Source organism: Dendrobates tinctorius, unplaced genomic scaffold, assembly GCF_039654945.1.
Source record: "Dendrobates tinctorius isolate UK_male_01 unplaced genomic scaffold, ASM3965494v1 ptg000228l, whole genome shotgun sequence".
Classification (NCBI taxonomy): Eukaryota; Metazoa; Chordata; class Amphibia; order Anura; family Dendrobatidae; genus Dendrobates; species Dendrobates tinctorius.
In genome coordinates, this window is record NW_027361895.1 from 2,663,144 (window position 1) to 2,687,109 (window position 23,966).

The following is a 23,966-nucleotide window of genomic DNA, read 5'->3' on the forward strand; positions in this document are numbered from 1 at the left end:
CCCTATAAAAAGGGCCGAGGAAGGAGCCATGTCAGGAGTCTCGCAAGAGACCCACTTTTCTTCATCTGTAATCCTTAGGTGTGCCTCCTATGCGACACTAAGGCCTGTTTCATACATCCGTTTGTGTCCATCAGTCAAAATCCGCCGTTTTGCAAAAAAAAAACGGATCCGCCATTTTTCTTGGCGGATCCGTTTTTTTTCCCCATTGAGTTGCATTACCGGCGGATCTTGACAGATGGCCATCCGTTGGATCTGTTTTTTTGCGGATCCGCCAAAATTTTTACGTCCGCCGACATGCCCGAACGGACCATGCAACTTTTTTTGGGCGGCAGGATCCGCACTTCTCACTGCGCATGCCCGAAAGACTTCACTCAGCCGGCAATTTAACCCTAAACTCTGTTCTGGCGACTGAAAAAATTCTCTCTCTCTCTCCTTCCCCAGGCAGCGGTTCCTTTAAAATTCTTCCTTTGAGGGATCCGTTAAAATAACGGTCCGGTGACAAACGTTGTGGTCAGTGCAGAAACGGATCTGCCATACGCCATTTTAGCGGATTTTGACTAAAGAAAAAAACTGATGTGTGAAACAGGCCTAAGCAAAAACTGGAGAAGGCTAACGCCGTCCAGGAGTGTATACTGCAGAAGAGGAGCCATGGTTAATCTTTTTCAGATTATGCATAGTGTCGCCTCCTAGTGGACAGCAGCATAACACCCATGGTCCTGTGTCCCCCAATGAGACGACAGAGTAAACAGGGTGATGTGAGCACATCAGGGGAACAGGGTGATGTGAGCGCATCAGGGGAACAGGGTGATGTGAGCGCATTAGGGAAACAGGGTGATGTGAGCATATCAGGGGCACAGGGTGATGTGAGCGCATCAGGGGCACAGGGTGATGTGAGCGCATCAGGGGCACAGGGTGATGTGAGCGCATCAGGGGCACAGGGTGATGTGAGCGCATCAGGGGCACAGGGTAATGTGAGCGCATCAGGGGCACAGGGCAATGTGAGCGCATCAGGGGAACAGGGCGATGTGAGCGCATCAGGGGAACAGGGCGATGTGAGCGCATCAGGGGAACAGGGCGATGTGAGCGCATCAGGGGAACAGGGCGATGTGAGCGCATCAGGGGAACAGGGCGATGTGAGCGCATCAGGGGAACAGGGCGATGTGAGCGCATCAGGGGAACAGGGCGATGTGAGCGCATCAGGGGAACAGGGCGATGTGAGCGCATCAGGGGAACAGGGCGATGTGAGCGCATCAGGGGAGCAGGGCGATGTGAGCGCATCAGGGGAACAGGGCGATGTGAGCGCATCAGGGGAACAGGGCGATGTGAGCGCATCAGGGGAACAGGGCGATGTGAGCGCATCAGGGGAACAGGGTGATGTGAGCGCATCAGGGGAACAGGGTGATGTGAGCGCATCAGGGGAACAGGGTGATGTGAGCGCATCAGGGGAACAGGGTGATGTGAGCGCATCAGGGGAACAGGGTGATGTGAGCGCATCAGGGGAACAGGGTGATGTGAGCGCATCAGGGGAACAGCGTGATGTGAGCGCATCAGGGGAACAGCGTGATGTGAGCGCATCAGGGGAACAGCGTGATGTGAGCGCATCAGGGGAACAGCGTGATGTGAGAGCATCAGGGGAACAGCGTGATGTGAGCGCATCAGGGGAACAGCGTGATGTGAGTCGTGTTATTTTTTATTGTCAGTACTTCACGGCTGAAACTGTGTGGGAAGCTATGGGGGCATCATACTGTTAGGGGGCATAATTCGTTGTGGGGAAACAGTGAGGGCTTCATACTGTGTGGGGTGCTGTGGGGGAATCATACTGTCTAGGGGACTAATAGTAAATCTATACTTATTATATATACTTAAAGGGGTGTTTTCAAGTTCTTAAATTTCTTTAATAGGTTACACAGGATGAAAATAAGCAAGTTTAAAATTGACTTGCTTGTTCTATCTGCTGTCATTCTCTTGCAATCATAATTTTTATTTCTATAGCGCCGACATAATTCACAGCACTTTACAATTTAGTACGGACATGTACATACAATAAAAACAATACAATGTAACGCATTTCAACAGTTATAGCAGGAGTGAAAGACCTGCTTGCAATGACAACTTTTATCTTTCATAGCGTACAGCTCATTTCCATGGAGCCCGATCTCGAGGGCCTGACCCAGAGGAGCGGTAGGGGTTAACTGAACATCCCAGTCCGCCCTCTCCAGTCCTTTGATTTCTATACAGCAGTAATCAGCTCACTTCCCTCTGATCTTCTACAGATGTAAATCACCAGTCTGGCAGCATTCAAAGCAGGTCTGATAATCACTGCTCTCACTGTCCAGCTGTGTGTCCTGTTATCGCTATGTGCTATAGCAGATCTTGTGCTGAGCTTTATACTTCTACTAATATTACATTTCTACTATTCACCAGAGCTGTCACTCGAGGAGGAGAGCCCCCACCCTAGAAACCAAGAAGGAAGGAGACTGCATAGGTCTGAGCTGCTCAAGAGATAACTTGAGCACACCACTTTAAGACTGAATAACAGGAGCAGTAAGATTTATTACATTTAGAAAAAGCAGTAAAATATATGACTTTGATTAGCGGCTACTGATAAGAATACAAGTTACAATAAGCCCTGTCACAACATGTATTCAAAGTAGCAGCGAGGCAACAAACTTAATTATTTTCAATATTAAATGTTAAAATTAATGTCGCCAATCGACTTATATACATTGGATTGGCACTCGCTTGTTAACAGTTCGAATTAAGACCTTTATCCTTAAAAGTATGCAATTTTGTGAAAAATATCGACTGTCCCTTTAAAGCTAAAAGTGAAATGAGGGAGTGATCGTCCATCATGAACTTTACCTTTATATCCTTGTCAGAGGTCAAATCTCCCTAAAAATGGAAAAACAGATCATTATACAAAATCAATAATGATACAACGAGAGATACCGTGTAAAGTGTCGCAATCCTCTGGGGCGTGCCTTTAGGCTTCTCAGCATTATTACCTTGTGAGCCACTATAAAAAGTAGCACTGAATAAAAAGGCTCATATCTCTAAAACAGTACGGCGAATTTCATAAAAGACAAAAACCAAAATACTCAGGGGGGAAGGGAGAATAAAATAGGAAAAAAAAACGGCACGTTTGACCTGGTGACAGGTCCTCTTTAATTAAAGATTCGCCTCTATTTGTAGTCAGAGCTCCCACAATGCACCGTTCTAAATGACCTCTCGAGGCATTACTACAAACCGGGAACAAGAGAAGAAAGCGTGATGGTGTGGGCAGTGAGTTTCACAGGATAGGTGCAGCATAAGAGAAGACTTAGGTCTGAATTTAGCTTTGGATCAGAGTTGAAAAAAAAGAATCTTTTTATGTAATTTAGTATTACAGTTAAGTTCCCTTTTAAAGCACAAGAGTTATGTGCCTGTGTAGATCTATATATTGGTATGAGCTTATGAAAGACATATGGGTACCACTGACGAATATGACATCTCACATCCACAAATATCACCAAAAAAAGGGCAGCTGCCACCGACAGGCAAAATGCACGCTGGCACAACGATTACCTTTGGCAGGTCACCGTCCTTCTTCATTTTATTGATCACATTCTGAAAGAGCAGAAAAGGTATCATCACTATAACGTTATCATAGCACAAAACCAAAAATCAGAATAGGGGCGAATGTCCACGCTGAGGGCACAGACCAGTGGTGGAGGGGCTGGAAATTGTTGGATCTCCTATGTCCTTCTGTATCATCTCTATCTCTTGTATGTTTTACTTTTCTACTTCAAACTTCATCTTTTCACAACACGGAACGTTTTGGTTTGTAGGCATGAAGAATAAATAAATCAGAGAAGACCTACTACCAATCACACATGGAAGGATCCATAGAGAACTCTGAAATTAGCAGGATATGCTTTTAAATGATTGCCATTCATTGGATTCTGGAGAACCTGAAATTTTGGGGATGCATATAGCAGAATGGGGCCATTTTTACAGTCTTCTTTCGCGGTAGGGAAAATACACTATACTTATCTGTCATAGGACCTGCCCTTATGCCACCCCTGCTGCAAGTTCCCAGTCCTCTGAGCTAGTCTTCAGTCCTTCTTGTGCTCCAGTGACGTCAATACCCGAACATGACCACATGACGCCAATTACAGGAACGGAACTCCAGAAGAACCGATGACCGACGTGGAGAACCGGGAAGCTATTGCAGAGGCAGCATAAGGACAGGTGAGGATAATCGTATATTTTTAACCCCTCCCTCACCTATGATTATTAAGCTTTGGGGTCTTGATAAAGTTTTTTAATCAAATTTGCTCAAAATAAATTTTGAGAGATCTTCTCATCCTTTTTTTTGATGGGTCCAAACTCTTGATGGTCAGCAAAATGGATAAAAAAGAACTCAGATTTTTATACTGACTAATCACTATCTGAATTTGGCTAACAGACCCCTCTGTAACGCATCCCGACTGCCGCCTTTTGCATCAAAGGATTTTGGCAAGCATTAACCTTGTTTCTTTGTGGCCCCCATACTGAGAATTTGCTTATGTTCATACCAGGATGAATTTTCTTGGGGTTGCCAAATGAAAACAGCCCCATAGAGAATATATGGTCCCTTATGATGGGAAAAAAAATTCCCCGATCTACCAATCAGTGCTCGTCCCTGCGGCTGGACCGCCCCTGCGGATCGCTGATAACCTATTTTCACTGAACAACTCCTTTAACCAAACCTGACAATTTTAGAGGGCCTGGCCAAACATCTGATGTATGTGCGCGAGATGTTTGTCTGTCCACTAACTGGTAGATGTTTCTTACTTTCTCTCCTCTTTTCATTGAAAACATTTGAACACTTGGCCAAACCGAATGTTTACATGTAACAACAACTCGGAATACGGAGATTCTCTCCTCCGACATCAACTACAGGGGAGAGGTTCCCAGACACATTAGATGTTCAGCTGATACCACCGAGTCTGCAGACTTTATATCTCTGTATGTAATTCTTTGATGGTATGTACAGAGTCTATAACATGTCTCACCATCGCCACCTTGTCTTTTTTTAAATTACTTCTCTCCTCTTGATCAAAGTCTATAAAGTAAATACAGAAGGAGAAAAACTAATGAACATGTGTATGGATTAAACGGTATTAACTATGTAACCAAGTAAAGATAACAGGAACACCAGCAAGAGGGCGGATGATAATGTGAGGAAGGGTCAAAACCACCAAGACGTCCTATATGGGGCAATGGACTGTGTCAGGGGATAGAGGTCAGCAACCTGTGTCGGAGGATAGAGAACAGCGGTCTGTGTTTGAGAATAGAGGGCAGCAGGCTGTGTTGGGGAATAGAGGGCAGCAGTCTGTGTCAGGGAATAGAGGGCAGCAGGCTGCATCGGGGAATAGAGGGCAGCGGGGTGAGTCGGGGAAAAGAGGGCAACAAGCTGTGATGGGGAATAGAGGGCAACAGTCTTTGTCAGGGAATAGAGAGTAGCGGACTGTACCGTGGAATAGAGGGCAACAGTCTGTGTTGGGGAAGAGAGGGCAGCAGGCCGTGTTGGGGAATAGAGGGCAACAGTCTGAGTAGGGGAATGGAGGGCAGCGGTCTGTGCCGTGGAATAGAGGGCAGCAGTCTGTGTCGGGGAAGATAGGGCAGCAGTCTATGTTGGGGAATAGAGGGCAACAGTCTGAGTAGGGGAATGGAGGGCAGCGGTCTGTGCCGTGGAATAGAGGGCAGCAGTCTGTGTCAGGGAATAGAGGGCAGCAGGCTGTATCGGGGAATAGAGGGCAGCAGGATGTGTTGGGGAATAGAGGACAGTGGTCTGTGCCATGGAATAGAGGGCAGCAGGCTGTGTGAGGGAATAGAGGGCAGCAGGCTGTATCGGGGAATAGAGGGCAGCAGGATGTGTTGGGGAATAGAGGACAGTGGTCTGTGCCATGGAATAGAGGGCAGCAGGCTATGTCGGAGAATAGAGGGCAGCAGGTTGAGTCGGGGAATAGAGAGCAACATGCAGTGTCGGGGAATAGAAGGCAGCAGGCTGAGTCGAGGAATAGTGACTTGTGGCCTGTGTAAGGGGATAGAGGGCAACAGGCTATGTGAGGGGATGGGGGCAGCAAGCTGTGTTGGGGAATAGAGGGCAGCAGTCTGTGTCGGGGAATAGAGGGCAGGGGTCTGTGTTGAGAAATAGAGGGCAACAGTTTATGTTGGCGAATAGAGGGCAGCAGTCGGTGCCGTGGAATAGAGGGCAGCAGTCTGTGTTGGGGAATAGAGGGCAGCAGTCTGTGTCAGGGAATAGAGGGCAGCAGGCTGTGTCCGGTAACAGAGGGCAGCAGGCTGTGTCCGGTAACAGAGGGCAGCAGTCTGGGTCGAGGAATAGAGGGCAACAGGCTGTGTCGGGGAAAAGAGGGCAGCAAGTCTGTGTCGGGGAATAGAGGGCAGCAGGCCGTGTCAGGGAATAGAGGGCAGCAGTCTGTGTCGGGTAATAGAGGGCAGCAGTCTGTGTCGAGGAATAGAGGGCAGCAGGCTGTGTTGGGAAATAGAGGGCAGCAGTCTGTGTCGGGGAATAGAGGGCAGCAGGCTGCTTCGGGTAATAGAGGGCAGCAGTCTGTGTCGAGGAATAGAGGGCAACAGGCTGTGTCGGGGGAATAGAGGGCAGCCGGCTGTGTTGGGGAATAGAGGGCAGCAGGCTGTGTTGGGGAATAGAGGACAGTGGTTTGTGCTGTGGAATAGAGGACAGTGGTTTGTGCTGTGGAATAGAGGGCAGCAGGCTGTGTCGGGGAATAGAGGGCAGCAGTCTATGTTGGGGAATAGAGGGCAGCAGGCTGTGTTGGGGAATAGAGGACAGTGGTTTGTGCTGTGGAATAGAGGACAGTGGTTTGTGCTGTGGAATAGAGGGCAGCAGGCTGTGTCGGGGAATAGAGGGCAGCAGTCTATGTTGGGGAATAGAAGGCAGCAGGCTGTGTTGGGGAATAGAAGGCAGCAGGCTGAGTCGAGGAATAGTGGCTAGCGGCCTGTATCGGGGGATAGAGGGCAGCGTGCTGTGTCAGGGAATAGTGGCCAGAGGCCTGTGTAAGGGGATAGAGGGCAACAGGCTATGTGAGGGGATAGGGGGCAACAAGCTTTGTTGAGGAATTGTGGGCAGTGACTGTATCATGGAAATAGGGGGTAGCGGGCTGTGTTGGGGGATAGAGGGCTGCGGCCGTGTGAGGGGGATGAGGGAAGCGGGCTGTGTTGGGGGATAGATGGAAGCAACTGTAAGGGGCAGTAGGCTGTGTTGAGTATAGATGGCCGCTTGCTGTCTTTCACAAGGGTCCCTAAGCGGTAGTCATGGTCATAAATCAACTAAGAAACATATGGAAGAATACTATGAATGAAGCAGCAGTGGCCTTGATGAACCCCTCTTACCATTGAGTTCATCCTTGCACAGAATGATCCATTGGCACACCTGGGCATGATTGTTTGCAAATTTTCTCATCAGCAACACCGCCGTCTCTATTGGGACATTGCCATGAAATTTTTCTCGAAGGCGGCGGACACTCTTCTCCAACTGGGGGTACAATATAGGACAAACAAGGTTACTACCACCATGGTGTAAGATCATCATTTACCTCTTTTTATGTGTTTGCGTGCCATTATAATGTTCTGAGCGAGTTTTTCCTGGAGTGGAGTCACCAAATGACTAGCGAAAGCGGCGGTCTAACTGAGGTCTGCTCTGTTGACTAACGCAGAACTGTTATGATGGCATAACGTTTTTATTGGGACCGGTTCCTTACATTGCGGTGCTCGCCAGCTGTTTGCATTGTGAGAGTACACACACCTGGTAACAGCACTTGGCGTTGGCAGACAAATTCGAGACACTTTCCTGCTTGGCACATGCCAGACTACTTCAAGGGATGCGTAATAGCCTATAACTAACGCAATCTGTAAGCCACAAGTGTTTTTTTTTAAACTGTTTGAATGAATAACTGTCTTTGTTGCCCTAGCAAACGAATCAGAACGCACCGTTCCATTTTTCAAACAGCTCTCATAGAATGTTAACTGCCCTGGAATTGGTTAAAATAGACAACGAAGATGGCAGCCGGTTTGGAGAAACATACCTCCACATTAGTTGCGTTTTTCCACATTAGAAATCATGTGGTTTGTAGATTCCTCTTAAAATCACGTGATTTGTAATCAGAAAAAAAACACAACAAAAAACACCAAAAAACACACCATGAGCAAAAAAGGTCTAAAGAAAAAAAAAAGTGCCACAAATTGCCTGAAAATCTTCTATACTACATTGTCCTGAAGCTGTAAAAAAAAAACCCAACTGACCCAAAAAACAACAAACAACAGTTTAAAAAAAAAATTCACTGGAGATTTATCAAAACTGCCTAAAATAAAAAAAACAGGGTAACCAATCACAGAGAAGCTCTAATTTTATAAGAACTGAGCTCGAATAGGTTGCTCTGGCTAACAAGTTTTTCTTTTAGATAGATGTGATGAATGTGATATATATATAGAGAAAGCCAAAAGAAGAATGCAGTAAAAAATGCTATATGTGAGGGCACCCTAAGGCATTGTCATTGTGTACAGCGTACGGGAAACCATAGAATCAATTGCCTTGGGTGCCAAATTCTATGGGGACACAAAATGTCAGGCTAGCGCTAGAATAAGGGCTATGGCTTGAGGAATACAGAAGGAACTTGAAAAAAAAACCCACAAAAATGAATAATAACTAAAAAATAAAAAATATTTTAAAAATGTATAACTTTAATTTTTAACACGTTATCCTGGATTTCAGAAAAAAAACCCCCGAAAACTAGAGGACCTACGGGCAAACTATAATTACATCAGCATTTTCTTAAAATACAGTACTTGTGCTAGGGGGGCAGGTGGATACATATTTCAATAATGGAAAGGTGAAAAAGACTCAGGTAACCAACCGTGGAGTAGAGGGCACAAAATACTTGACTTGTCCAATCGCAGGGTCTGGCAACCACGCTATGCCGCTTCCCTAAGGAAATTCTAAGTTTATGGTGGGAAGTCCCCATCCTATTAGGGTTGCTAAAAAAAAGCATACCATGCACAAAAATAACAGGCACATCCACATTACATAAACTACTGATTTCAATAGCAAAAATGTCATACTTCATCCCACCTGTGGGAGTGCTGCAGGAAAACGGAACACTCGCTATTGTGAGGGAAGCATAGATCATGATTGGTCTCAGGTGGGCCTGTTTTATCCGCAAGCATGTAAAAGGGATAATCCCATGATATCCATCCAGTATTTCACAGCAATGGTGGGGTGGAGATAAGCCCACAGTAATCATTTATTCTTGGCGGAGGTAAAGCTATTCTTTATAGTGAGCCTAAATCCCGGCTGTTTACATATAGACAAGGACACTGCCAAGGAGGAACCACAATAATCTACAAGAGACACAAAACATCTGAATGACTACTGTAGTAGAGCGTAATGCCGAGTATCTCCATGCACAGTATATACGCATGGCTAGGTTCTACTGTATATAACACCTTTAGACCTATATAACCCTACATAAAGATGTAAAAGAGTGCAAACTAATTCCCACAATCATATTCTGGTGAGTTCATGTCAGGGCTGTGGAGTCGGTCAGCCAAACCTCTGACTCCAACTCCTCAATTTCCATGACACCGGCTCCAACTCTCACTCCACCAAAATGGGCTCCGATTCCACAACTCCGACTCCACAGCCCTGCATGTGATGCAATAGCATATGGCAATTGCATTCTGACATATTTTTAATACTGATCTTGGATCCCATTTGCGTATAAACAAACAATAAGTGTAGCATCCCTGGGTGGTCTAGGGTAGTGGAGGATTTAAATGTTTTTATTGTCTCTATGATCGCCCACTTGATTCTTAGGCTTCCTGATACCCCTTTCATCTGCACCTCATACAAAAAAAACCTTGGAGTTATCAAAATGTTAAATAATGCTTTAGGCAAGATTTAAGATGGTGAGTGGATTATTGAAATATCCCTGGTCATCTAAGACGTGAAGGAGTAAGTTGTTTTTGATGTCTCTTTGGTCAGCAGTTGTTGACGAAGGATATCCCTAAAATCCCCCTTGACACCCAGGTTCTTTGATGCCCATCCCTTCTGCTTTTGGAGGCACCAATATGTTACATAAAGCTTTAGGCTAGATTTAGGATGATGAAGGGGTTAATGAGGTCTAGTATCTAAAGCAGTTGAAGGAAACATCCCTGGTGGTCTAAGTTAGTGAAGGAGTTAGTTTTTCCAAATGTCATTGAGGAAGGTTAATTCTACAGTACAATCCACCTTGACACCATGCTCCGCCTCCCCCCATATAAATTTACAGGTGGCACCAATATGTTATATAACAATGGGTTAATGGAAACCTCCCTGGCGGTCAAAGGTAGTGAAGGAGTTGTTTCCATTGTCTCTGATCAGCAGAAGGCTTAAAAGGGTTGTACACTACATTGATAACCTATCTTTAGAAAAAATCAACATCATCAGATTGGCGGGGATCCGACATCCAATAATGCAATAGGCACAGAGTTACGGTGGTGAGGGTGATTTTTCAAACATCCCTGGTGGTCTAGGGTAGTGAAGGAGTTATGGCGCATTTAGACTACATTTTCAATTTTCAGGTCATGCAAAAATGCAGGCGATTAACCGACGAACGAGTAAACACTTGCTCGTCAGGTAACCAGGTAGTTTATGCCAGCATAAAAATCATCCAGATTAGCGTCACGACGCCAGATGTAAACGGGAAATGTGCCGCCAACGTGATGCTGTTTGGAGACACAAAAATCGTTTCATCCCGTTGGTTTTTGGCAGCCGGTGTACACAAGCCAGTATATGGCCGCCTATTGACTTCAATATAGTCAGTGAGTGATCATTTCTGAGCCAACATCAGCCGCCTAAATCAGACATTAGTTTTTACGTGGTCTCTGTCATCAGAAAAAGGCTTAAGTGGTTAAGGAACAAAAGTCTTACAATCGCCCTTGACACCGGAACGGCCTAATGCCCCAAACCCTTTCCTACCCTTCCCCATATAAACATTGTGGAAGCACCAATATTGTACATACAGGTTTACACTAGAGTTACAGAGGTTTGGAGACACCACTACAATTGTTGTTTGACATGAAGACAACTCTAGTAAGTATGGGGCACCAGAGTTGGCACAAGCCATTGTCTTCCTCAAGTTCGTTGCTAACTGTTGCTAAACTCGAGAACCCAGTCTGGACAAAATAACCAAGGATTTACCATAAAACTTGAATGTCACTATGAAACCATATGGAGAATATGCAAATTCCATTAACAGGAACTCACAACGTTCTTTAAGCCAATGTCCTGAAGCTACAAGACAAATTAAAGGTAATTCTGGGCAATCATGTGGCATCCTGGCATGTTGTACACTTCGAATTGGCATGCACGTTACAAAACACAGACATGATGCCACACATTGCACACATTGCATCAGCCGGAATTATCCATTCACCAATATCGTAAGAATCCTGTGCAGAGCTGAATTCTGGAAAAACGGGTAACCCAGAAACGGTGCCAAAGACAGGGCACAGTAGGAACTCCTGAAACACCAACATATCATGATAATTCTTGAGGCATTGGGTTATGGACAATATTAGGACTTAGACTATACCCCACGATGCCATGTGGTGTTCTACCATCTATCACCCCGCTGCACCAACATAAGTATCTGATAACATTTGGGCTTTTGGGCAGTTAACTAGCCTCCAACTATTAAGCATCTAAATAACGTAAAGAGTATGGAGAAGCTCACGGGTTCTTTGTTCCTTCCTCCATGTTGGTAGGAATTATGATCTCATGAACTTCCTCAAAACCGAAGTTTATCTTTAACAATTTGAGCAGCAAAGTCCATGATTCATTCAAATCAGCTGACAGAAGACAAGTGTGGTGAACTCTCTTCTAAAGACCTTCGTTTCCAGACCACCATCAACAAGACAAACCACTTTTCATGGCAATTTTGAGTGGTCATCTGACAGGGTGCCCACACACAATGGAGGAAAATTTTGTGAGGACCATGAGTATTAAATATGTATGGAGTGTCAATCCTCAAAGCTTCCAGGCAATAATTCACAGTCAGAGGTTGGAAAGAACATATTTTGGCCAAAGTATTGAAAGTGTGTAGGCATCTAGGTATCATTGTACAAGAGCTCATGGATCAACATGGTTTTGAAGAAACAGTGGTCTGGTCCATGAAGTAGTGCATCGTAATTACTACCTAAAGTAGCTTGGGCACTGGTGATACTGGAGCTACATATGACGTCAAAATGGCAGCTGTCTGTAAGTAGAATTTGGCATCATAGCCATCACTTCTATACTGGACTTTGAGCTAAGCAGTACCACTACCCCATGACATTTGTCCCCATGATTCTTTCGAATATTTCCCCATTAATGCCACTTTCGAGCTAGAATGATCAAGATCTCTTGCCTAGAACATATGCCAACATTCATATATACTCAGTTGCCACCTTACAATTGTCTTATGCCAGCTTTGATCTAAGTCTATGATTCCTACCTAGTTGGATCTCAATGGGTCCTCACAGAACTGATCACGTGTGTAAGAGACATAACTGCAGAAGGCAATGCCATGACTGTGCTCACCTGCCCTACAGAGACCTTAGATTTGCACAGAAGTGACAATAGCTCTCATAATATCTTTGAGTTAGATAGGATTACACTTTCCTTGGCTTGTTCTCCTTATACTATGTAGCTTGCCTTTCCTAGAAAGCTTCAACACCAATTCAGGGTGGGCTGCCATAAGCCAATGAATAGAGCAAGTTCCTGAAGTCAGAGAATTCCTTAACCAACACCAATTTTGATGGAGTCTAAACACGTTTCCATTGACAAAAGGGAATGCTAGCTATTCATTTTCAAATGTTCTTAAGGTCCCAAAATCTGGACACCCACCACTAATGCATTTAATACAATCTAATTTGGTGGCTGTACCTATTCTGCATTTATCTGGGCTTTATCTGGGATCTGATCTAGGTCTGTATTTATTTGAGATCTCTTCTGGGGCTTGTATTTAATTGGAATTTGGTCTGGGGTCTGCATTCCTCTGGGATGTAGTCTAAGGTTTGTCTTATTCTTGGATTTGATCAGGGGTCTGTACTAATCTTTGATGATTTGGGGTCTGTATTTATCTGGGATTTAATCTTGGGTCGGTATTTACCGTATGTGGATCTGATGTTGGGTCTGTATTTATCTTGGATCTGCGTTTATCTGCAATCTTATCTAGCGTTTGCATTCATCTGGGGTCTGGTCTGGGGATTTGTCTTTATTTGCGATCTGGTTTTTGGTCTGTATTTATTTGGGATCCAGTAGGGTTTGCATTCATGTAGGATCTGGTCTAGACATCTGTATTTATTAAGGTTATGGTCTGGGATTTTCATTTGTGGGCTATAGTCTGGGGGGTTTGTATTCATCACTTTCCCAAATTAGTATGAAAACATTTACAATATATCCTGCATTGTACTACTGTACCCAATGTATTAAATATTATAGGAGTCGGTCCATTTTATAATGACTCCGAAACCACCAAAACGGACCGCGACTCCACAGCCCTGCAAGCATGGTGTGTGAGTCTGTGTATATGGCAAAAAGAGCATATATACACTACCGTGTAAAAGTTTAGGGTCACTTAGAAATTTCCTTATTTTTGAAAGAAAAGCACAGTTTTTTCCAATGAAGCTAACATTAAATCATTCAGAAATACACTCTATACATTGTTAATGTGATAAATGACTATTCTAGCTGCAAACATCTGGTTTGTAATGCAATATGTTCATAGGTGTATAGAGGCCCATTTCCAGCAACCATCACTCCAGTGTTCTTAGGGTACTTTATGATTGCTAACTGTGCAAGAAGGCTATTGGATGGTTAGAATACCCTTGAAAACCGTTGTGCAAGTATGTTAGCACAGCTGAAAACAGTTTGGCTTATTATAGAAGCTATACACCTGACCTTCCATTGAGCAAGTTGAGAATCTGGAGCATTACATTTGTTGGTTCCATTAAACTCTCAAAAGGGCCAGAAAAAATAACTTTCATGTGAAACTCGACAGTCTATTCTTATTCTTAGAAATGAAGCCTATTCCATGCGAAAAATTGCGAAGAAACTGAAGATTTCCTACAACGGTGTGTACTACTCCCTTGAGAGGAGAGCTTCAAACAGGCTCTAACCAGAGTAGAAAGAGAAGTGGGAGAACCCGCTACACAACTGAGCAACAATACAAGTATCGTTTTTTTCGGACCATAAGACACACTTTTTTCCCCAAAAATTTTTTTTGGGGAAAATGGGGGTGCGTCTTAGAGTCGCAACATACTTACACTCCTGTGGCTGGTGCGGGTGCGACGGGGCTCTGTGGTGTATGGTGGCGGGCTGTGCTCCAGTGCAGTGGCTCTCTGTGCTCCGTGGGGGGATCCGCCGGCATTTACTCAAAGCTCAGAGGCCCCCGCACATCCGTTGCTGCCATGTTGCGGTGGCCTCCGGGAACATGGACGCCGGGAAGATAGCTGCCGGACCGGAGGTGGCGCATGCTCAGATTCATATCTCATCTCGGGAGACGAGATTCAAATCTCGGCAACGAGACCTCGTCCTCAGATCTCGTCTCCCGAGATCTAAGGACGTGATCTGAATCTAAGCATGCGCCGCCCCCCGGACTGGTGGCCATCTTCCCAGCGGGCTTTGACAAAATGCCGGCGCAGCGCCCCCACGGAGCCACTTCCCCTGCACCGGAGCACAGCCCCTGCATCGGAGCACAGCCCCTCTGCTCAGGAGCACAGCCCCCCCTGCACCAGAGCACACCCCCCCTCTGCCCCAGCACAGCCCCCCTACCCCAGCACAGAGCCCTTGCCCCAGCACAGTGCCGCCACCCCTGCCCCAGCACAGAACCGCCGACACCGCACCAGCTTGGGATGGGATTTCCTGGAGGCCACCGTACCAGCCTGGACCACCGAACGACCCCTGTGACCACTCCCCCACCTTTGCCGATCCTTTCCTTGGTAAGCTGAATTTGGACTCGGACCCCCATTTAACACATTATTTTTTTTCCCTATTTTCCTTCTGTAAATTTGGGGTGCGTCTTATAGTCCGAAAAATACGGTGCATTAGAGTCTGTAGTTTGAGAAATCACAGGTCCTCAACTGGCAGCTTCATTAAATAGTACACGCAAAATGCCAGTGCCTACGTCTACAGTGAAGAGGCGACTCCGGGATGCTGGCCTTCAGGGCAGAGTAGCAAAGAAAAAGCCATATCTGAGACTGGCTAATAAAAGGAAAAGATGAGTATGGGCAAAAGAACACAGGTATTGGACAGAGGAAGATTGGAAAAAAGTGTTATGAACAGACAAATTCAAGTTTGAGGTGTTTGGATCACACAGAAGAACATTTGTGAGACGCAGAACAACTGAAAAGATGCTGGAAGAGTGCCTGACGCCATCTGTCAAGCATGGTGGAGGTAATGTGATGGTCTGGGGTTGCTTTGGTGGGAGATTTGTACAAGGTAAAAGGGATTTTGAATAAGGAAGGCTATCACTCCATTTTGCAACGCCATGCCATACCCTGTGGACAGAGCTTGATTGGAGCCAATTTCATCCTACAACAGGACAATGACCCAAAGCAAACCTCCAAATTATGCAAGAACTATTTCGGGAAGAAGCAGGCAGCTGGTATTCTATCTGTAATGGAGTGGTCAGCGCAGTCACCAGGTCAAGCCAAACCAACTTGTGGGAGGGGCTTCTGGAAGCATGGAGTGAAATTTCTCTAGATTACCTCAGCAAATTAACTGCTAGAATGCCAAAGGTCTGCAATGCTGGGATTGCTGCAAAGGGAACATTCTTTGACCAAAGCAAAGTTTAAAGGAATAAATTATTATTTATAATAAAAATCTTTTTTTCAAACCTTGTCAATGTCTGGACTAGATTTTAAATTCATTTGGCAACTCATTTGATTAATAAAAGTATGAGTTTTCATGGAAAACACAAAATTGTCTGAGTGACCCCAAAATTTGGAACGGTAGTGTAAGTGACCCAAAAGTAAGTGCATCTTTGACTCACCCTGTGAGTGTTAAAGATTATATGCCTTCATTCCCGACTACATACACGTCCCTAACTATGCACCTGCCCATGAATAAGTGCCAGTCCCTGACTACACACCTGTCCCTGACTACACACGAGTCCGTGGGGGCGAGGGGGACTATTTCATTTGGTGTTGGTGCTGTGTGGCGGCCATTGTTGCTGTGGTTTTGTGCTGGTGGAGCGGCGCGGTCTGGCGATACCGGGCCATCTGCTCTTCTGGTGCATTGCTACTGTGGTGGTGGTCGGCACACGGCTCCGCTCCGTTAGGGTGGTAGGATCCACTACGAGGTTTGCCGTGACGTGGTAGTGGGCTTCATACAGTCTGATCAGAATGCTAAACTAAGAACCTCATGTTCAGTTATATAATTTTGCCTAGCGGCATTAGATCATTGTATGATTTTTGCAGGTGCTGTCCTATCTCTTTTTTTCAGCATATTGCATTATCTGTCCTTTTTTTTCTTTAGATGTGCTCTCCTCCCATTTGGCACAGGTGATTTTAATTAGCAGGAGACTGAAAAGTAATGGGTCTAGCCCATTTCTGCTCTCACTTACGAGCTTCATGGAGGTGAGCTTCTTTGCTCCTTACATTTGGCGTGATGCTGAGTGGTGACCATTGTTGCTGTGGTTTTGTGCTGGTGGGGCGGCACGGTCTGGAGTCACGGGGAGTCTGTCTTGCAGCATGGGTGCTGTGAGACACCAGGCTGTCTGCCCTGCCGCTATGGCGGTGGTCAGTGTACGGCTCCGCTCCGTGGGGGCGATGGGGACTCCTTTTGTTTTGTGTTGGTGCTGTGTGGCAGCCATTGTTGCTGTGGTTTTGTGCTGGTGGAGCGGAGCGGTCTACTGATTCCGGGCCGGTAGGACCCACGACGAGGTTTGCCGTGACGTGGTAGTGGGCTTCATACTGTCTGATGACCAGAATGTTAAATTAAGAACCTCATGTTCAGTTATATAATTTTGCTGAGATTCATTAGACCATTATATGATTTTTGGAGATGTCCTCTCTTTTTTTCAGCAAACTACACACGAGTCCCTGATTACACTCCTGTCCCTGCCTACGCACCAGTCCCTGACTACACACCAGTCGCTGGCTACACACCAGTCGCTGGCTACGTATCGTGCCCTGTCTACACACCAGTCCCTGACTACGCACCAGTCCCTGACTACACACCAGTCGCTGGCTACGCATCGTGCCCTGTCTACACACCAGTCCCTGACTACGCACCAGTCCCTGACTACGCACCTCTCCCTGACTACACACCTCTCCCTGACTACGCACCTCTCCCTGACTACACACCTCTCCCTGACTACACACCAGTCCCTGACTACGCACCAGTCCCTGACTACGCACCAGTCCCTGACTACACACCTCTCCCTGACTACGCACCAGTCCCTGACTACGCACCAGTCCCTGACTACGCACCAGTCCCTGACTACACACCTCTCCCTGACTACACACCTGTCCCTGACTACACACCTGTCCCTGACTACGCACCAGTCGCTGACTACGCACCAGTCCCTGACTACGCACCTCTCCCTGACTACACACCTCTCCCTGACTACGCACCTCTCCCTGACTACACACCTCTCCCTGACTACACACCAGTCCCTGACTACGCACCAGTCCCTGACTACGCACCAGTCCCTGACTACACACCTCTCCCTGACTACGCACCAGTCCCTGACTACGCACCAGTCCCTGACTACGCACCAGTCCCTGACTACACACCTGTCCCTGACTACACACCTGTCCCTGACTACACACCTGTCCCTGACTACGCACCAGTCGCTGACTACGCACCAGTCGCTGACTACGCACCAGTCGCTGACTATACACCAAGCCTTGACTACACATCTCTCCCTAACTAGCACCATTCCCTGACTAGACACCTGTCCGTGACGACATACCAGCCCCTGAGGACACACGAGTCCCTAACAACGCAACAGTCCTGACTAGACATTAGTCCCTGACTACGCCCCAGTCCCTGACTACACACCTTTCTGACATAGAGAAGTACCCCAAGATGTACACAGTAGGGGCAAAGGGGGGAACTTCCCGCTTTTTTACCTCAGACAACAAAAAGGTAGGTGTCTCCTGTCAGAGCCACAAAAACTGACTGACCCAGGGTAACGCCCCGCCATGGAAGAGTCCCGTGCCGAATGTTAAACCTATTTCCTTCAGAATAAATTATTTTATGTCACACTGCATGGAAAATAACCAGTGGCACCCCAACCAACCCTCAAATAAATTAATGGGACACCTTTTTATCAAAACACATTACCATTTTCTATAAATGACCACAATATGGTCTGAAGTGCGCAGCACAGGAGGTGCAGGGGCTCAATAGTAAGTTTATGGGTGCGCACTAGTGATGAGCGAACGTACTCGTATAAGGAGTCATCCCTCATGCCTAGGTGCTGAGTGTCTTCGGGGTGCTTGAATAATATGTTCGAGTCCCCGCGGCTGCCTGTCTCGCTGTTTGTTAGGGGACTTGAACATATTATTCAAACACACACAAGTTGCTCGGTTAGTGAGGGGTCTAGTTTCAAAAATGGGGTCACTTGTGGGTGACGCGACATGGCGCCCGCTCTCGATACAAGCCAATTTTGCGTTCAAAAAGACAAATGGCGCTCCTTCTCCTCCAAGCGCTGCCATGCGCCCAAATATTGTTTTTTCCCCCCAAATATGGGGTATCTACGTGCTCAGGAAAAATATTACAACAATTTTAGGGGTCCATTTTCTCTTCCGACAGCTTCAACACATGCAGGGATTGCCTCTTTGTAAGGGGACTCATACATATTATTCGAGAAAGCAGAAATCACTCAGTTAGCACCCGAGCATGCATATATAACACACTATCCCAGCACATTCGCTTATCACCAACAATTATCCTTTAAAGGGAACCTGTCAGCAGGATTGTGCACCGTAACCTACAGTGTCACGTTGGCGCCCTTATTCTGATTACAATGATACCTTGGTTGGTGAAATCCGTCTTGTGCTTCTTTTTTAATCATTATTCTTAGTTTTTAGTTAATGGTATGCTCGTGTCCTAAGGCGGGGTTGGTGTATGTGGTGCTCTGAATATATATTCATAATGCAGCGTGCTGACAGGTCACTGCTCCCTCACTGACCCAACCCATAGTTTCCATAATGAATATACTAATGTGTGTAGTTAAAAAAAAACATGTCACTTCATCAAAATGGCGGCGCCTGCGCACTATCACTTGTCAGTTAGTGCCTATTATCTTGCGCTGTTGTAAAGAAACAAAAATCAACATTAAAATGGCGCCATGGGCTGCGCCTGCGCATTAGCGTCTATCGCATACCGATAGATGCTACTGCGCAAGTGCCTCCGCCTGCCCCTTCTTGCGGCAGCCAAAAAAATTTACCCTACAACAAAATGGTGCCGGAGGATTAAACAAGAAGCACAAGACGGATTTCATCAACAAAGGTATCATTTTATTCAGTATAACGGCGCCGACGTGACACTGTGTGTAGGTTACTATGCACAATCCTGCTGACAGGTTCCCTTTAAGCAGCAAGTAAAGAGGGCCTTTCTCAAAGTCTAAAGTGGGCACTTTTTGCTCTTACTTTATTCTTGCTGCTCCACTGAGTTTTCTGGGGCGTTTTTTTTTTTTTTAAATCCACAATCCGGTTCGAGAGATGTGGTCCTGTATAATTAGTGATAATTTTTATGGTCCTTACTAGTGAGGAGCGAGTATACTGGTTGCTCGGGTTTACCCGAGCATGCTCTGGTATCCTCCGAGTATTTTGGCGTGCTTGGAGATTTAGTTTTTGTCGACGCAGCTGCATGATTTGCGGCTGCTAGACAGCCTGAATACATGTGGATTGCCTGTTTGTTAGGGAATCCCCACATGTATTCAGGCTGTCTAGCAGCCGCAAATCATGCAGCTGCTGTGATGGAAACTAAATCTCCGAGCACACCAATACTCATCACCCAAGCATGCTTGGGAAAACCCAAGCAACGAGTACCGGTATACTTGCTCATCACTAGTCCTTACCAATTGAGCGGTGGTCACTGGCTCCTCTGGGGCGTGTCTTTAGGATGCTCTGCATAATTTAGCCTTTGAGCCACACCCCTTTAGTAAAAGACCATAAAAATTAGCACTAAATAAAAAAGCCCGAATCTCAGCAACAGTTTGGCGGATTTAAAAAAATTAAAAACCGGACAATTCAAGGGAGAAGCGGGAATAAAATAAAGAGAAAAAACTGGCAACTTTTCACTTGATGATAGGTCTTTAAAATGACAGCTGGTGTAGGGTGATAGCAGTGAGTAGTGGTTTGTACCTACCAAAAGTGGGTCAATCATAAGCGTATGTTCACATAGAGGTGTTTTTTATGTGGATTTTGAAGCAGTTCTGCATTAAAATCCAATTCACAAAACTCAGCTTGAACAACCAGACACAGACCTTGCTACAATGAGTCATTTATATTGCACACACGCTGAAAGACACTATATAGTGCAAAAGGACAAGAAAAAGACCACAATGCACAAAGCAATATAAATGTAAAACACAGAACATAAAACAAGATCCAGAGGACGGAGCATAAAATATACAGGGCGTAGAACTGCACATCTAGAGAGGAAAGCAGAGAATGTAGAGAATGGAGCACAGCACAGAGGACATGATAGAAACCGAGGAGCACAAAACACAACGTACAGAATACAGACAGAAAAAAGGGCAAAGGTGCGGGGTATATAGCAAAATATAGACCACAGAGTACAAAACACACAGAGCAAGAACGAAGAGCAAACAGCACAGAACATACAAAATAATGCTACACAGCACTGAATGTAAAATATAACGGAGAGCATGAAAGCACAAGATGTAAAGCACACAACACAACGCGCAGAATAACGCACACAGCGCAGAACACAGCATTAGACCTTAGGGTGCACTGCAGACCCCAGGGTACAGGACACAGAATACACCGCACAGACCTCGGGGTAAAGGACACAGAAAAACACCGCACAGACCTCAGGGTAACAGCACACAGCATACACCGCACAGACCTCGTGGTACAGGACACAGAATACACCGCACAGACCTCGTGGTACAGGACACAGAATACACCGCACAGACCTCGTGGTACAGGACACAGAATACACCGCACAGACCTCAGGGTACAGGGCACAGAATACACCGCACAGTCCTCAGGGTACAAGACACAGAATACACCGCACAGACCTCAGGGTACAGGACACAGAATACACTGCGCAGACCTCAGGGTACAGGGCACAGAATACACCGCACAGACCTCAGGGTACAGGGCACAGAATACACTGCACAGACCTCAGGGCACAGAATACACCGCAAAGACCTCAGGGTACAGGACACAGAATACACCGCACAGACCTCAGGGTACAGGACACAGAATACACTGCGCAGACCTCAGGGTACAGGGCACAGAATACACCGCACAGACCTCAGGGTACAGGGCACAGAATACACTGCACAGACCTCAGGGCACAGAATACACCGCACAGACCTCAGGGTACAGGACACAGAATACACCGCACAGACCTCAGGGTACAGGACACAGAATACACTGCGCAGACCTCAGGGTACAGGGCACAGAATACACCGCACAGACCTCAGGGTACAGGGCACAGAATACACCGCACAGACCTCAGGATACAGGACACAGAATACACCGCACAGACATCAGGGTACAGGACACAGAATACACCGTGCAGAGCTCAGGGTACAGGACACAGAATACACCGCACAGACCTCAGGGTACAGGACACAGAATACACCGCACAGACCTCAGGGTACAGGACACAGAATACACCGTGCAGAGCTCAGGGAACAGGACACAGAATACACTGCACAGACCTCAGGGCACAGAATACACCGCACAGACCTCAGGGTACAGGGCACAGAAAACACCGCACAGACCTCAGGGTACAGGGCACAGAATACACCGCACAGACCACAGGGCACAGAATACACCGCGCAGACCTCAGGGTACAGGACACAGAATACACCACACAGACCTCAGGGTGCAGGGCACAGAATACACCGCACAGACCTCCGGGTACAGGGCACAGAATACACCGCACACACCTCAGGGCACAGAATACACCGCACAGACCTCAGGGCACTGAATACACCACACAGACCTCAGGGTACAGGGCACAGAATACACCGCGCAGACCTCAGGGTACAGGGCACAGAATACACCGCGCAGACCTCAGGGTACAGGGCACAGAATACACCGCGCAGACCTCAGGGTACAGAATACACCGCGCAGACCTCAGGGTACAGGACACAGAATACACCGCACAGACCTCAGGGTACAGGGCACAGAATACACCGCACAGACCTCAGGGTACAGAATACACCGCACAGACCTCAAGGTACAGGACACAGAATACACCGCACAGACCTCAGGGCACAGAATACAACGCACAGACCTCAGGGCACAGAATACACCGCACAGACCTCAGGGTACAGGACACAGAATACACCGCACAGACCTCAGGGCACAGAATACACTGCACAGACCTCAGGGTACAGAATACACTGCACAGACCTCAGGGTACAGAATACACTGCACAGACCTCAGGGTACAGAATACACCACACAAACCTCAGGGTACAGGGCACAGAATACACCGCACAGACCTCAGGGTACAGGGCACAGAATACACCGCACAGACCTCAGGGTACAGAATACACCGCACAGACCTCAGGGTACAGGGTACAGAATACACCGCACAGACCTCAGGGTACAGAATACACCGCACAGTCCTCAGGGCACAGAATACACCGCACAGTCCTCAGGGTACAGGACACAGAATACACCGCACAGACCTCAGGGTACAGGACACAGAATACACCGCACAGACCTCAGGGTACAGGGTACAGAATACACCGCACAGACCTCAGGGTACAGGGTACAGAATACACCGCACAGACCTCAGGGTACAGGACACAGAATACACCGCACAGACCTCAGGGTACAGAATACACCGCACAGTCCTCAGGGCACAGAATACACCGCACAGTCCTCAGGGTACAGGACACAGAATACACCGCACAGACCTCAGGGTACAGGACACAGAATACACCGCACAGACCTCAGGGTACAGGGTACAGAATACACCGCACAGACCTCAGGGTACAGGGTACAGAATACACCGCACAGACCTCAGGGTACAGGACACAGAATACACCGCACAGACATCAGGGTACAGAATACACCGCACAGTCCTCAGGGCACAGAATACACCGCATAGACCTCAGGGTACAGGGCACAGAATACACCGCACAGACCTCAGGGTACAGGGTACAGAATACACCGCACAGACCTCAGGGCACAGAATACACTGCACAGACCTCAGGGTACAGAATACACTGCACAGACCTCAGGGTACAGAATACACTGCACAGACCTCAGGGTACAGAATACACCACACAGACCTCAGGGTACAGGGCACAGAATACACCGCACAGACCTCAGGGTACAGGGCGCAGAATACACTGCACAGACCTCAGGGTACAGAATACACTGCACAGACCTCAGGGTACAGAATACACCGCATAGACCTCAGGGTACAGGGTACAGAATACACCGCACAGACCTCAGGGTACAGAATACACCGCACAGTCCTCAGGGCACAGAATACACCGCACAGTCCTCAGGGCACAGAATACACCGCACAGTCCTCAGGGTACAGGACACAGAATACACCGCACAGACCTCAGGGTACAGGACACAGAATACACCGCACAGATCTCAGGGTACAGAATACACCGCACAGTCCTCAGGGCACAGAATACACCGCACAGTCCTCAGGGTACAGGACACAGAATACACCGCACAGACCTCAGGGTACAGGAC

General features: G+C 46.9%; 1 protein-coding gene across 4 annotated transcripts in view; it reads right to left on the bottom strand.

Moving 5' to 3' along the window:
- SHFL (shiftless antiviral inhibitor of ribosomal frameshifting) overlaps positions 1–23,966 on the bottom strand; it is a 97,418-nt gene that overhangs the window by 16,509 nt on the left and 56,943 nt on the right. For 2 of the 4 annotated variants that reach the window (XM_073555701.1, XM_073555700.1), the window contains exons 2-5: positions 7,399–7,540; positions 5,037–5,086; positions 3,565–3,606; positions 2,863–2,892 (exon numbers count right to left, since the gene is read on the bottom strand). In XM_073555701.1, the coding sequence (XP_073411802.1) occupies positions 2,863–2,892; positions 3,565–3,606; positions 5,037–5,086; positions 7,399–7,468 (192 nt within the window). In that variant the 5' untranslated portion in view covers positions 7,469–7,540. Of the gene's footprint in view, positions 1–2,862; positions 2,893–3,564; positions 3,607–5,036; positions 5,087–7,398; positions 7,613–20,407; positions 20,441–23,966 lie in introns of those variants that run through there. The other 2 variants (XM_073555699.1, XM_073555698.1) reach the window with 2 other exon arrangements.